General features: G+C 39.4%; 2 protein-coding genes across 8 annotated transcripts in view; one reads left to right on the top strand and one right to left on the bottom strand.

Annotated features, from left to right (window-relative positions):
* Positions 1-16,152, bottom strand: part of LOC119499822 (trace amine-associated receptor 13c-like) — a 978,627-nt gene that overhangs the window by 71,508 nt on the left and 890,967 nt on the right. The gene's annotated exons all lie outside the window — the stretch shown is intronic.
* lrch1 (leucine-rich repeats and calponin homology (CH) domain containing 1) overlaps positions 3,427-16,152 on the top strand; it is an 85,719-nt gene continuing 72,993 nt past the window's right edge. For all 7 annotated transcript variants that reach the window (XM_037789023.1, XM_037789021.1, XM_037789018.1 and 4 more), the window contains exon 1: positions 3,427-3,888. In XM_037789023.1, the coding sequence (XP_037644951.1) occupies positions 3,666-3,888 (223 nt within the window). In that variant the 5' untranslated portion in view covers positions 3,427-3,665. The remainder of the gene's footprint in view (positions 3,889-16,152) is intronic.

Genomic DNA, 16,152 nt, shown 5'->3' with positions numbered 1-16,152 from the left:
TGAGGACCTTTTGAGAAATTTTAAGTTTTTGGGAAAATTTTGTCCAGTCTTCACATTTTCACAGGTCTGTTTACGGGTTAAGACATGGTTTGGGGTTATGTTAAGAATAAAGGTTAACATTACAGTAAAGGCCTTTAGTCTGTGGGACGTACAGTATATTACATATTATGTCAATAAAGGTCCACACAAGTTGGCTATACAAGTACAATCATGTGTTGGAACACATACTGTAATCAGTGATCCGCACTGTGTATCTGCTGATGCAAGCTTGTTATGTAATCAGTTGACTCAGCACTCCTCAATGGAGCTCTCTCACTATATCACACACACACACACACACACACACACACACACACACTCTCAGATGGCAGTAAATAAGGGCTTTTACCTTCAACACAAAGCAGATTCTCTCTCCGCTTACAGAGCTGGATCCAGGCCTGCGTTTACTTCAAAGTATCAACCTTTATTATGTCATTTTTTTTGGTTTGTTTGTATTTTTTTCGTAGATGATCGCCTTCCTTTGGCGCCACCACAAGGTTCACATTTGTAGTTTTTAGTCTTTTTAAATGTTTCAACAACTATTGGATGGATTGCATGGAAGTTGGTACAGACATCCATGTTCACCACAGGATGAATCGTAATAACTTTATTGGGCTCCATCAGCAGAGATGAAGATACAGCATAGGGAGTGGAGATGGAATATTTATTGGACTGATGCAAGAACAACAACCTGTTAATTAAAGCGGCCATAATCAATATTTTTATATTACCAATGGATCACATTACTACTTGATTTTAGCAACTTCAAGCAGGATTACAACTGATAAAAAGTATTTTAAAGGTCCTGCGATCCCACACAAGTGTTTTTGTGATTATTAATTACATGACGTCACAGGAGAGTGACAAAAATATCAATCAAACGCTGTCTGCAAGTTCCCACACAGAACTGAGAAGAGCTCAGATCAGTCAAAATAAGTGAAATGTGTGCAACATTTTGCTGCTGCAGCATGATGACTCTGGGGAAATGTTCAGTCTACTTTACTTTTTGTGATGAAAAAACCCCGTAAAAAAAGGAAGTCACTCCACATCCTTTCATTATTACCTCTTCCAAGGAGGTTTTGTTTTCGGTCTGGTTTGTCAGCAGGATTACGGAGAAACTGCTGGCCTCATTTTCATGAAACTTGAAGCACGGGCCAACGAAGAACCCATTCAGTTTTCTAGTGTATCTGATTAAAGGGCGGATACGCAAATCATTTTTCAATTTAGTAAATATTGCGAGATAGGGCATGGCCTTGGCGGAGGTCTGCGCTCTCCGAGTGTCCCTCTAGTTTGCCAGTGGTTGTCACTGTGCAGTGCGTGGAAAAAGATCCCAAACACAATGCAGTGCAGTGAAGTTTCATTTTTTTTTTAATTTTTTTTTTTTTTATGTGACCTCCAAAATATTTTAGTAATTAAAATTAAGCCATGGACATCCACCTACCCACGTACTCAGTACTCATGTACTGCATCCCGGCGTGGTACACTGGGAGCTCGGCTGCAGACAGGAGGGCTCTGCAGAGGGTCATAGACACGGCCCAGAGGATTATTGGCTGTCCTCTTGTTTTAAAGCACTGACCAGACGTGGCAACATGTGAATCTCGTTGTATTTAATACAATGACAATAAAGCTTTCTATTCTATTCTAATAAGATTTTGTTCATTTCTGTTATGAGTCAGCAGTTTTTGTGGGTTTTATGGGCCTCTAACAGGACCAGGATTTGGGGTACAGTCATCACAGTCACCTTCAGCATCACTGGGATATGAATCAACACTGTGGTAAAAGCTTCTGTGAATCTTTTCTGCTGAAGAGCAGCATGCATTGACTCCGTGCAGCAGATGTCGCTGTTTAGTTGTTTTTTTACTGCTGTTTTTACTTCCCCTGCTGTTTCCCAGCTGCACACTCCAGTGCGCAGCCGCAGACACTGAGCTGCATCAAGTACAAAGAAATGCAGAGTGAAAACGGAAACGTAGAGGGCCGGCCTTCACAATAAAACATATAAAATTTAATTAAAATCAGCCATCTTTTAAGTCAAACGGTTTAAAGGGTAAAAAAATAAAATTTCATACGTTTCTTTTTATTTGTTAAACTTATTTTTGTTTTTTTGGGGCGATATTTCTGAGACTTTTGCAGGAGAGACACAAACTGTGGCAACGGCAGCATTTTCGGATACATTTAATTTTTTCATGTTTGATTTACAGCAATTATTATTATTATTATTATTATTATTATTATTATTATAAAGACAGTTTTCTATCATCATGGAGTATTTTTGTTTATTATTATTATAGCTACTGACCTGTGTGATAGATACCTGTGTGTACATATATATATATATATATATATATATATATATATTTATATATATATATATATATATATATATATATATATATATATATATATATATGTCTGTAGCCTACACATCTTTATGGAAATTAATAAATAAGCTAAATATAAAAACAGACAGTGTCAAAACAGCGAGCACGTTAAAACCCATCAAGTCTCTTTTCAAAATTGTGGACAGGAAACATTTTCATTTCAATTATTGCAATATCATAAGTAAGAACAAAATTTTAAACATTGACAGTTACCCAAACTTTCACGATGTCTGTCTTGTTTTTAAAGTTTTAAATGGGTTCGCCGCCCCCCCCCCAACATTAAATGATTTGACCATTACTTAAAAAACTCAAACATTGGCTAAAAACAAACCAGTCATGTAAGATAAGATAAGATAAGATAAGATATTTCTTTATTAGTCCCACAGTGGGGAAATTTGCAGTGTACAGCAGCAAAGGGGATATTGCCAAAAACAAGAAGCATCAGTAAAAACAAAACGCAAGATAAGATACAACAGAGTAAAACAAGCAAAACAAAAGTGAAACAAAATATGAGGACAAAGGAGGACAGTCTGCAGGACAGATAATAATGCACACAGTGCACTTTCATAGACTAAGCTACTGGCTTTACCCTGCACTATATTCACTTTTTTAATAGTCCTGTATCACAGCTGTTACTCTGCACTATATTCAGTTTTAAGAGTTTTCTTCATCTCCTTGTATTTTTATATCTGGTATATTTTTTTGTACTTTGCACTACTAACTTTTTTACTGCCTTTTTACCAACATGTTTTGCACTATGGAACTGTGATGCTGGAAACTTGAATTTCTCTCGGGATTAATAAAGTTACTATCCATCCATCTATCTATCTATATTTACATTGATACGTATTACTGATATGTTGATTAATCTGCACTGTCCTAATCCAATTAATAAATAAAAAATAACCAAACGTTTTGAATGGTGTATACTATAAATGTTTCTAAATTATTCACCACAGAAAGATTTAACAATGTAATGCCCTACATTATGATGGAAGATCATTTTATTTTGAAAAACTGCGCCCGGATGTCGCACCGCTGCTGCGTCTCTGCCGCTTGACGCACCGCGCAGCCAGACAGGGAGGCGTTATCACGCGGCGGCGACAATCGAGGAGGAACCTGAACGCGGCTCGGCTCGCCTGAAGAAGAAGTCCTGTTTGTTAGCTAGCTCCGCAGTCTCTCTCTCTCTCTCTCACGGATATATAACCAACACACTGAACACACACACAGCCGGAGAACCGTCGCATTATGGCGACGTTGGGACCGGAGTCGGCTCGTCCTCTCTCTCTCTCCCAGCTCGGTTCTTCTTCCTCCCCGTCGATCCAGGCTCACAACCTGCCTCCCAACCGCGGCTTGGAGCGGGCTCTGGAGGAGGCGGCGGCCAGCGGAGCTCTCAACCTCAGCTCCAGGAAACTCAAGGAGTACCCACGAACAGCCGCCAACCACGACCTGTCGGACACGGTGGACGCAGGTAGGCACCATCATCATCCTCATCATCATCCTCCTGCTGCTGCTGCTAGGCGGCACCATTACCTAGTAACGCGGTACCGTTACCTAGTAACGCGGTGCCGTTACCTAGTAACGCGGTACAGCAGCGTGCTCATCACTGGTTCTACTACATGCATCATGGTGCTGCATGTATCCGTTAGGGGAGTCGAACCTGCAACCCTGCTGGTGGTAGCATTTGTTATTTTGTTTATTTGTTTTGCACAATTTAAGACTATACAATATAACAAAAAAAATAAATGAATAATATACAGTGCAGGAAGAAGCAAAAAACCCACTGGGCTTATCTGAAGCCTTCACCTAGACACAAGATTAATATAAAGAAATAATATGACTACATAACAGTGATAACAAAACAATTAGAACAAGATATATATAATATATATAATATATATTTATTTATTTATTTTGCACAATTTAAGACTATACAACATAACAAAAAATAAATGAATAAGTTAATCTTTTTTACATTAATTTACAGACATTATTATTATTATTATTATTATTATTATTATTATTATTAATAATGTTATTATTATTATTGTTATTATTATTCATAGACAGTTTCCTATCATCGTGGAGTATTATTTACTTATTTATTTTCTAAATTATATATATATATATATATATATATATATATATATTTAATTTAATTTACAATACAGTGCAGGAAGAGGCAAAAAAAAAACACTGGGCTTTTCTGAAGCCTCCACCTAGAGACAATATATATATATATATATATAAAGAAATAATATGACTACATAATAGTGATAACAAACAATTAGAACAAGATATATATAATATATATTTATTTATTTATTTTGCACAATTTAAGACTATACAACATAACAAAAAAATAAATGAATAATATAAAGTGCAGGAAGAGGCAAACAAAAACAAACACTGGGCTTATCTGAAGCCTCCACCCAGAGAATGGACCTGAGAATTTGTTTTAAAATAGGTCTTGAACTGCTCAGGAATATTCCCACCAGAAAGTATCTTATACATAAAAACACATATTTGAGAAATATTGATATCATAAATAGTAAGAATGTGTAGTTTCTTAAGCATGCTCGCTACCTACCTACTGGGGTCATTTGTGTTGTGAATTTCATCAAAATAACGTCCTCCAAGTTGTGCTCCACCTGGACCAGATGCACAGCTGGATGCACAGCTGGATGTGGACTGGTTGGGTACCTGTCTCACCTGTGACTGCAGCAGACAGACTCTTACTCTCTGAATAGCTCCTCTGGTTTCCAGTTTGCAGTAAATGTCTGCAGGATCAGATCAGTGATGGGCCTTCAGTGGAATTCCCCACCACTTCCTTTTAATCCATTTAGAGTTGTAAACAGGCATGGAGAGCACAGACACACTCACCCAGTGCTGCTGTATTTACCAGAGTATAGTGTTATTAAGGCTGACCTTCATGTTTATAATCATCATAGTTACTACTGAAAGGCAGTGGTGGAAGTAGATTTACTCAAATAGCCTACTAGGTGTGTAATGATACGATAAATATCACTTCCCATGGTTCCGATACGATTCAAGGATGATATTTGCACAGGCGCAGTTTGCGTTGGTTCAGGGGCCTCACTGAACCGCCTTTATAATAACGCAGAACTAATCATTTATTGTAATGATGAATAACACTGACCTTGTTCTATCTTCATATTGATAGAATAAGAAGCCGAGAAGTTAGGAAGATAGATTTGTGGTATTTTTTATTTACTTATAGCCAAACTAGAATGGCACTCGGAGAGTAAAGACCTCCGCCAAGGTGCGTGACTTTACAAACAGATCACAACACACAGCTGGCGGTACCGTGAGGTGGTCGGCTTGTTATTAACACGGTGTGTTTCCGTGTGACGTATCAGCGGATGCCTCTCTCATTCAGCAGCCTTGTTATGTCTGTATAACGTTACACTACGTTTTCTCTCATCCCGTCATTTAGCGTTGTTTTTTTGTCAGCGCGGACGGACAGCAGGTCCTGCACACACGTATCTCTCTGCTCTCAGAAGGAAGGAGGCGGGGTCACGTGTCATCAACCCGTCATCAGTTACACAGCGCATGTGTTATGCCCTGTGGTCTTAATGCTCAGGCTGATTGGAATTCCCAAAACAAATCCTGAAACCGGATCATGATCCGGATCACCACCAAAATCTAATGGATTGTTTATTGTGTCACACCTCTCCAAAACATTTCATTCAAATCCATCGCAAACTTTTGGAGTAATCCTGCTAACAGACAGACAGACAGACAAACAGATAAACCAACGCCGGTGAAAACAACACCTCCTTCCTATGCCTTCGGCCTTGGCGGAGGTAATAACATCGGACACTCTCTGTCCACACACCGTTAAATATGCACTTCTGTTACGCCATGTAAACAAACCTGGTACCTACTATCAAGATCAGACAAGAGACGTAGCCATTTGGATACTCAAAGTGTGCCAAATGGGTTTTCTACCATTTGAAAGGGAATCTGGCTATAAAATACTCCTGATATCCACTACAGGAGGCTATGTGCACACAATGGAGCCTTTGGTCATGACATTTACCCTGAGCATCAACACATTCTACCATTGTGCACAGTATAAAATCAATAAAAAACAACTAAATTGTATAATTTTGACTCCAAATGGAGTAGTTTTATTTTGATAAGGAAATATGATCAAGTAAAACTTAGATAATAACAAATAAGACCAATAACAATGTAAATAAGATAACAAAAAAGAATCCAAAGTCAAGTCTGTACATTGAATATAAAAATGTTCAAAAAGGTTCTGGTTGAATGTGAGAGTTCTGCTGCCATCTGAATACAATGATGAATGGAAGTTTATGCTCCTCAAGGCTTCAAAAAGTGACCTCACTGAACTGTTTTCATAAGGACTATTTCTCCTGTCAAAAATGGGCTTTATGAAAATTTGAAATGAATGAATGACGAGTTGTGTGGATTATCCAGAGTAACAGGGACACGGTTAAGATAAGACAAGATGAAACTCGATTTATCCCCGAGGGAAATTGTTGTGCTGCAGTTGCAGTACAAAGTAGGAAAGACTTGTTGATTAATCCGTTGATTATTTTCCAGATTAATCGATTAGTTGTTTGGTCTATAAAATGTCGGAAAATGAAAATATAAACACTAAATATTACCAATAAGGTGCAAAAACCAAATGTACACAATCCCAGAAATATAAACGGGTTAACGGCAACTTAAGTGTCAAAGAAATAAAAAATAAATTCAAAATATACATGTCAAAAAGTAAACCTGTGGCGGGAAGGATTGCTGTGAGCACTGCAGACTGAATTCATTCACCTCCGCTGTGTAGAGCTGGAGGCAAAACCTCAGCATATAAAACTGAACTGAAGAGTGTTACTGAAGTGTGTTCTCTTCACAGCAGCATGAATATCAAGGTCAGCCCTGTTGCAGTTTGACTGGAAAGTCTCGGTGACGTGATGTTGCTGTACTTCACTCTGCAACTTTGTTTATGTGCACTAAAAAAGAAAATGTGGCTTACATAACCGCAGTGGGTCACGTCTACAGAAACACACACAGCAGCAGCATCGAGTAAAGGGAGGCTGTGTGGTTCGGTTTAACTGCTTCACAGCACTCTGGATCAGGGTTTTTACTCGGGTCTGGATTCAACCTGCTGATGTCCACATAATACTCACCTCAGGGTTTCTGTTTCATCCAGCGCCATGCTTCAGAGCTGCCTTGCTCAACGGCGTGCATTACACAGCAGTTGTCTGTAATATGAGAGTATTGTGTCAGTCGTGGTTTACTGCTGTGTGGTTTATTGTACTTTTATTTTTGTATCTGTTGGTGTTTGGATGGAAGATTTGTTTGTTTGTGGTTGTGGTGCTAAATGTGTTATTTATTTATTACACAAGTTCAAATCAGGCCTTTGGCTCTGATTTTTAGTGAAAGCTCCTCTGTAAAGTAGGGCTGTGTATTGACAAGAATCTGGCAATACGATACGTATCATGATACAGGGGTTACGATTCAATATATTGCGATATATACCAGCAAAAGAGTAAGACATTGCTAATAATTCTATAATTAGACATATGATTGAACATTGGAAGCGTCGTCAGGACATGTCAGAAAGGAGAACAGGTTTCTAAATTGACTGTCATGTTTTGGTCTGTCAGTAAATATGAGCTATTAGACAGGTGTCTAACTCTAATTATTAGATCACTGAACATCTTGTGCAGCTGACGGCAAATATCTAACTGCTGTTTCCTCTCATAAAGCCTTCCTTCTTCTGCACGATTGCAGGTGCGAAATATATTTATTGGTTCCTTTCTTGTGCGTCTCCATCTCCAGAGAGTCACAGGGTGCATCTAAACCAGCGCGGCATCACGTCTGAATGAGCAGCAGGAGCTCGTCTGCAGCTGTTCATATTTCCAGTCGTCAGCGTAGTAGCTCTCTGAGTTAAAAACATGCAGCGATGCAGGATTGTGCAGCCCTGAGGACGATTCGGTTTTATACATCTGACATACAGACTTGCATGTTCAGGTGTTTCTGTTTGATGATTCAGCGATAAACACAAATACATCTGGACGAAAACAACTGAAGAAATACCAACACGCTGTGAAGAGTGAACATGTCATTAATCAGATCATTAGCAGGCTGGTCTGATGGTAGTAAACAGTCAGTGTTGGTTCTTCACTGTTGAAGATGGAGTTGTGTCTGATCACACGAGAGCTGTGATCAACCCCCATGAAATGAAATTAGATGAGAAAGAACAGAGTGAGTCAGTGTGACACGTGTTGGACACACACACACATGCATGCACGCGCACGTCGAAAATGCAAGCACACAGACACATGCACGGACACACACTGTGGTTCAGCCTAGTTTCATATCAGCAGCAACACAAGCCTCAACTTGTAGTGAAACACAAACTGCAGCTGGTTTCCTTAAACTGCTTCCCACCAACACCTTCCTGTAACTATAGAGGGAAAGAACTGATGTGGACGACGTGTTGTCTGACCAAGTCGCCGTGACTCAGCGACTCTGCTGTTTCATACTGTACATACTTTTGGGCGAAAAGTTGATTTACACAGAATTAATCAGCAATATTTATTAATTTTGAAGTCATTTATCAAACGAAAACACCAAATATTCTCTGGCTTCGGCTTTGCAAATGTGAGGACTTCTTTGGGATTTGGACTGTTGGTTGCATAAAACGAGACATTTTAAGACGTTTTCTTTGGCTCTGGGTAGGGATGTGACGGCGAGGGAATTTTCCCATCGGTTAATAAACTATATCTTCATCTGTAGTTTGTGGCTGTAAAGTTTCATGAGGCTGTGATTATCCTAGACATGTGATACATTTTATACAGTGAGGTCAAGTTTCACTACAATGAAATGGCTCCTATGGGGACTAACATCATCACACATGAATACAGTTGGGCTCATTGGATCCACAAGAGTCTCAGCTTTACAGTGATACCCAATTTATGCAATTCAAGACTGTTTAGGGTCCCCAGTATGCAGAAATATTCAAATACACCATTCTAGTATATAGGCGAAAATAACACATTTATACTGCATGGTTTTTGCCCCAAACTGCATGTGATTATCATAAAGTGGGCATGTCTGTAAAGAGGAGACTCGTGGGTACCCATAGAACCCATTTTCATTTACATATCTTGAGGTCAGAGGTCAAGGGACCCCTTTGAAAATGGCCATGACAGTTTTTCCTTTCTAAAATGTAGCCCAACTTCGGAGCGTTATTTAGCCTCCTTCCCGACATGTTAGCATGACATGGTACCAATGGATTCCTTCAGGTTTTTCTAGTTTCATCTGATATCTGTAACTTCACTCTAGCCTTAAAACTGAACCTGCTAGAGTTCTCTTAGGGTTAAGGATGGAGGTATCACCTGAGTCCAGGAACAGGAAGGTGATTACCAAACCAAACCAACCGGTCAGTCTGCTCTCTCTCGGCTCGTATGGTGGTATCAACTGCCACCACCAGACCGTGACGGTGTGTGTGTGTGTGTGTGTGATGGTGGTGTTGTCCTGTATTTGCCAACCTGCTGAGGTTTTAAAGCTAAACAGGTGGTTCAGTTCTGAGGAATAACTTTAGTTTGACCTGCTTTAAGATGGACAGCGAGACGTTTTATTTCTTTATACATTAGTGATTAATCTATAGATGTGTTTTTTTCATTTTATTTATTAAATGGATAATGACTAATGATGAATGTTCTCAGGGGAAACACTGAGTGTTTGGAGTTTTAGGGGATTTTTAAAGATGGTGGACATCTGAGTCCAGAAACCAAAAGTAAAGGAGGGTGATTTCCAAACCGAACTGATGACTTAAGACTGCTTCATTAGGGATAATATATGTTGTAGGCTGAAACAAATATCGATTAATCTGACATATATTTTCCTGATTAATCGATTATCACAATTCACTTCATGCCCAAGTTGACGTATTCAAATGTCTTCTTGTTTTATCTTGTTTTGTTTTGCGAATGCTCAGAAAAATCACAGCTTAATATTCATGTTCTGTGTGAAAGTATTCATGACAAAAACAACAGTTGCATTGATGTGCATGAAAGAAAACCGCCTCTAGTGTGTAAAGGCCTTTATATTGTATGTTAGTATGAGTCATATTGACAGAAACAACATCCCCTCTGTGTGTGTGAACCACGCAGAGAGAGAGATTACATAAGATTACATGTTTGTGATTCACATTATAACCATCTGCAGGATTTGTTTTATTCTGACTGACCTCCTTCTCTGCTCACATCAGTCTCACAAATCCAGATAAAAATAGATTTGCTGTACAACTTCACACCAGAATCTGCCTCTAAAACGAGTGTTTTATTTTCATCCTCCCACTCATTCTGTCGACTATCTGTCGCTCACTGTTCTCTTTGTTTTGTCTTATATTTTTATACGTGAAATGTCTGATAATCCACCACAGTGTGTTTACCTGGTGGATGGGACGGTTACTTTCCTTCAGTTAACTTGTGATGCAGCTTCAGTTTATGTACGTGGCTTATATCGAACAAATAATCGATTAGTCGATTGATGGATCAACAATGTAAATAATATACGTGAGCTAGGATATGTAAGGATTTGCAGCTTTTTCTCTGTTTTGTATCACCGTGAACATCAGCGCTATACAGACGATTAACAAAAATGTAGAATGTTAAAAATGGATTTAGAGACTAACGCACACCAAAACAAATAATATAAAAGTTAATTGAATAAGAAAGCAATAAAAGATGGGTATTTAAGATAATACAAGATAAATAAAATGCAAGGAAATAAAAATAACAATAAAAATAAATAAATAATAATTGGGAAACCACACAAAATAAGCAGATTGTATTAAAATAATGAAATTTTAATAAAATAAAATAGAATAAAAGAGATAATAATGATCAGCATAAAATAAGACATCACCTTAGACTTTTCATTCTTTTCTGACGTTATAAACTAAACGATAGGGATGTCACGACGAGGACATTTTCCCACCGGTTAATAAACTCGGTGTTAACAGATTACATTTTACAAGAAAGAAGACGGTCAAATATATGCAGAGCGCTTACTTTAAACTTTAACGCTGGATGGCTGTATGTGTCCGGTCCGGCCTCTCCGGTCCAGCTTTTGCTTTGGGGCTGCAGGTTTCCACCTGGCGCCGCTGCACCGCGCACATCGCCTGTGACGGCCTTCTCCGGTGTCTTTTATTTTTTCGAAGGTAAAAACTAATCTTAACTTTTGTAGTGTTTGGACTTTAAAAAGATGCAGTGAGATGTGAATAGAGCATGCTTTTTTAATGTGTGTGGATGGATGCATGATGTGTGCCCTAAGGCATGACACACCGCCCAGTGAGTTTATCACCCTCTCTTCCTCTACCTCACTGCTCTTCCTTCCATTTCATCTCACACACACACACACAGGAAGCTGTGGATTCCCAGGAATGCGGTGCGGTGTTGGGTTAGAGGAGGGTCTATCCGCTCAGTGTTCCCGCCACACCTGAACGTAATGACAGCTGGGACAGAAGGACACACACCCGCACACACACACATCCTCTTATTTATACTTGTGAGGACACTGAAATACTGTAAGCCACATTAACTACAGCTGACGCTTTACTTCGGATGTGTCAAAAAACAGTTTTTTTATTGACGAATTCTGACAATTAATCTACAAAAAGACAAATACTTCATAAAGGGATGTTCCAATACCAGAAATTTAGTAGTCGATACCAATACCAGTACAATTCTTCAATACCACGGTAAAAAAACAAAACAATAAATCCCATGTACTTCACTCCTTTATTACCGTTTGCATTATGTTTTTTGCAAATTTATTATTAATCCCTGATGGAAGTTTTACAAGATTACATTTGAACACATCATGATAACGTAATAATTTACCTTCGCCTCATTTTTACTGAATAGAACTTGATCATTATGCAACCTCCAAACGTTAGCTGTTAGCTCCTTTATTGAGCCAAGAAGGACTGTGATACCGACCGGCTGCTAACAGCTAACGTCACTCTCCTCCTGCCGACTTTGAACCCGGCTTTGTTGTTCACAATGTAGCATTATCAGGGACATTTTCTATTGTCCCCATAATGACGGGACGCCGTTAGTCTCGAGCCCAGATCCCCGGAAACCTGCGGTACTGTAGAAAAATGAGTGAATTAAAAATAGGCTAGTAAAATTATTTTTGTTTACGAACCAAAAAAGCCCTGTTATTTACCTAAACTAACCCTGACCTCAAACCTCATAAATACATGCTTAAACATGAACCCTTACTGTAATCTTCACCTTAATGGAAGAGGAGTTCACAGAGGGCTGTAGGGGCCGAGGGCCAAAGCCTCATGCATAGTGAATGAAGCAGTTAATGGAGTAGTTAATGGTTTCTCTCGGAGGAGCGAGCAGCCACAGAGTCACCAGACGAATCAGAGAAGAGCACGCAGGACTGAGATAGAAAATAATAGAATACAATCAAACAGCACCCAATAAAGGTCGACTCCTGTCAGCTTGGATTAGTGCAGAGTGCAGTGTTATAATGTAATATATAATGAAAAACATAGATCAGAATAGAGGTAGTCAGTGCATTTCTTCAGGTTGGCTGTTAAAATAGTTTCTATATTACTCTTTGTGTCTTTTTTTCCACCATTGAAATACTATAGAAATGTCTTATTGCTTTAATGATTGCACCGTTTGACGTTTTGCCATGCCGTGGTAGCAGTAGTGATATCATATAGCCAATGTTTGATTGATTGAATTCATGAGATGATACTATTAGAGCTGAGTCTATTAATTGATTAGTTGATTAGCTACTATTTTGATAATTGATTCATTGTTTAGGTCATTTTAGGATTAAGAGTCTACAGCCAAGCTAGTGGCTCTTTGCAGCTGTACTAATGCACAGTGGGGCTTCAAGCTAAATGCTAACATTAGCATACTAACATGCTCGCAGTGACAATGTCTTGCTAACTGACAACTGTTAGTTTTGCAGATATTTTGCAGTGGTCAATCTCCAGGTCTGAGAAGTGAAGCCAATGTAGAAGTGCCTCAAACTTGCATTCTCTCTAACAGCCAGCAGGGGGCGACTCCTCTGGTTGCAAACAGAAGTCTGATTGTATAGAAGTCTATGAGATAATGATCCTACTTCTCTCTTGATTTATTACCTCAGTAAACATTGTAAACATGAGTTTATGGTCTCAATCACTAGTTTCAAGTCTTCTTCAATACAGCATGATGTTCATTTAGTAAATGATGGTCCCATTTAGAGTCAACTAGACCATAAAGCAGGGGATGCTTTAGGACGGGGCTACCTTGTGATTGACAGGTCGCTACCACGGCATTGCCCGTGTTTTCGTCTTAGAACTTAAACCCTTTCAGTGTGTTTCAGTTCACTTAGCTCCACCCTCTCGTGTATCTTCTGGTTGCAAAAACCAAGAACGCGACGACCAGAAAACCAACATGGCGACGGCCAAAATGCCAAACTCAAGACTTCAGAATGGCAATCCACAAACCAACCGGTGACGTCACGGTGACTACGTCCACCTCTTATATACAGTCTATGTTATTTTGTCTTAAGAACTGGACAGACCAGAAGCTAACCTGAAGATGGGTGGGGTTGTGATTCTCGATAATGACACTGTGAGGTGGTGCCTCTCACCAGCACAGGAACAGGAAGTGACCGCTCCCCACCTCATTGTTTTCAGGAGGCAACAGCTTGGATATTTTCCTGTCAGAGTCCAAGGAGAAACCCACTACCCCCGCAAAACTAATAAGTACAGCTTTACAGATGAACAACAGTCGGCATCATCATTTGTACTTCATGCCTACTATGTCCCGGAAATGGCTGCATTTATACAGCCTTGCACAGGTGGTCTTATGTTGAGGTGAGGGTGGACCGTTACCCGCTGAAGCCTGAGATATAAAGTTGAAAGCTCCAGAGAAAGCTAGTAAGTTGACCTATTAAGTTAAGATTATTTTGTCAAACGACTATTCCCAAAGTAAAAAAAATCAACTTTAAGTTTAAACTTTTCTGATTATATGAAACAGGAAGTAGGGCTGCACGATTTTTAAAAAAATATCTAATTGTGATTATTTTGGCTGATATTGCAATTGCGATATGATATGAGATATTAGAAGGAATGATAATTTTTACATTATTATTTTTATTTAAATGATTTTGGTGTGATTTTTTTCAGATTTGTACCAAACAAAGATGTTTTCTTAAGTCGGTAGAATATAATATGAAGGCCAGGACATCTCTGCAGCACCACAATATTTAATTTAAAATGGTATTTTGACCCACATTTCACCTTTAGCAATAATTGCGCCTCCTTGTGATTTGAAAATTGCAGTTGGTCATATTGCGATAACGTTTCGATTAATTGTGCAGCCCAAACAGGAACCATCCTAAAAAAAGTGACATGTTTTGAGTTCATGTTTCTGTGATGAGAGTGACGCTGCGTCCCTTCAGAAAGGATCTTTGTACATCAGAGGAACTTTAATGCGGGACACCCGATCACTGAGTAAGATCCCCGAGCCCAACAGGAAGTGGTCTTTTCTTTTGATACCTGACCCCGGTGAGTCAGACTCTGACTGCGGGGCTGTGACATCGCTTTACACCCTGAAACCATAAAAATGATGTCACACATTGCATCATATGTTTGTGAACTTTTTTTTCTCTCCTCTTCCTAAAAATAGTCATTCACTCCAGACTGAGTTCACGGTGTGCAGTCTTGTTGGTGTGCGTCAGCACAGCGGTGATGTGATGAGGTCATATCTTGTGTTTGTGGGTGTTTGTGCCCAAATTAGGTCTTTGGAGGCTTTTTGTTTTCTATCAGTGTTTTTCATCTGCTGCTGCTGCACGCTGCACAGATCAGATCAACTCTCTGAAGCTGCTCTGTGGAGCAGAACATACAAACACACATTCACAGACCAAAGAAAAGACTTCTCTGGTGATGTAAACATGCATCTGAACTCGTTAGACACTGTAGGGTTGGGTCGATTAGCTATTGCCATGCAATGTAGTACAGATATTCATGTGACTTTTAGCGCCATCGTCGTGTCAAAATTCATCCCATCCTTTGGTTTATGACCAAAATACCTGGAAAAATGATGGCGTCGTCTCGTCCTGCAGCTTCAGTGTTTCTAAATCTGAGAGATACCGTCGGAGTCTGTCCTGACAGACGCCCAATCCCTTTGAATAAATAAACAGGAACAGTCTCTCATCCTCCAAATGTAGGCCAAATTCACCCCCAACACACACACACACACACACACACACACACACACACACACACACACACACACACTCACACCTCTCTATCTCCCACCTAAATCCCTCTGGCATCATACTGGCATCCAAACATCTCTCACACACACGCACACTTATCCACATCCACCATGACGAACACACACACTTTCCATACCACTCTCCTTCAGGCTTATCCTAATACACCATGAAGCACATGTCAGCATACATAAATAAGTTGTCACATATGCTCATAAACACACACACGCACACACACGAGGCAAAAAATAAATCCACATCCGCATAAATGAGAGCTGTGGCATTAAGTGAAATGTGTTGAAATGTAATCTCAGTATTCGGTGTCTGGCAGCCTCTCCTGCTCAGGTGGGACTGAATCACACTGGTGATGTTTTGGTGAGGGTGGGTGGGTTGTGTGTGTGTGTGTGTGTATATACGTGTGTGGCGTTGTAATTTAATATAC

This window comes from Sebastes umbrosus, chromosome 13, assembly GCF_015220745.1.
Source record: "Sebastes umbrosus isolate fSebUmb1 chromosome 13, fSebUmb1.pri, whole genome shotgun sequence".
In the NCBI taxonomy this organism is placed as follows: Eukaryota; Metazoa; Chordata; class Actinopteri; order Perciformes; family Sebastidae; genus Sebastes; species Sebastes umbrosus.
The sequence above is the reverse complement of the archived record's forward strand: the minus strand, read 5'-3'. Positions and strand labels throughout refer to the sequence as shown.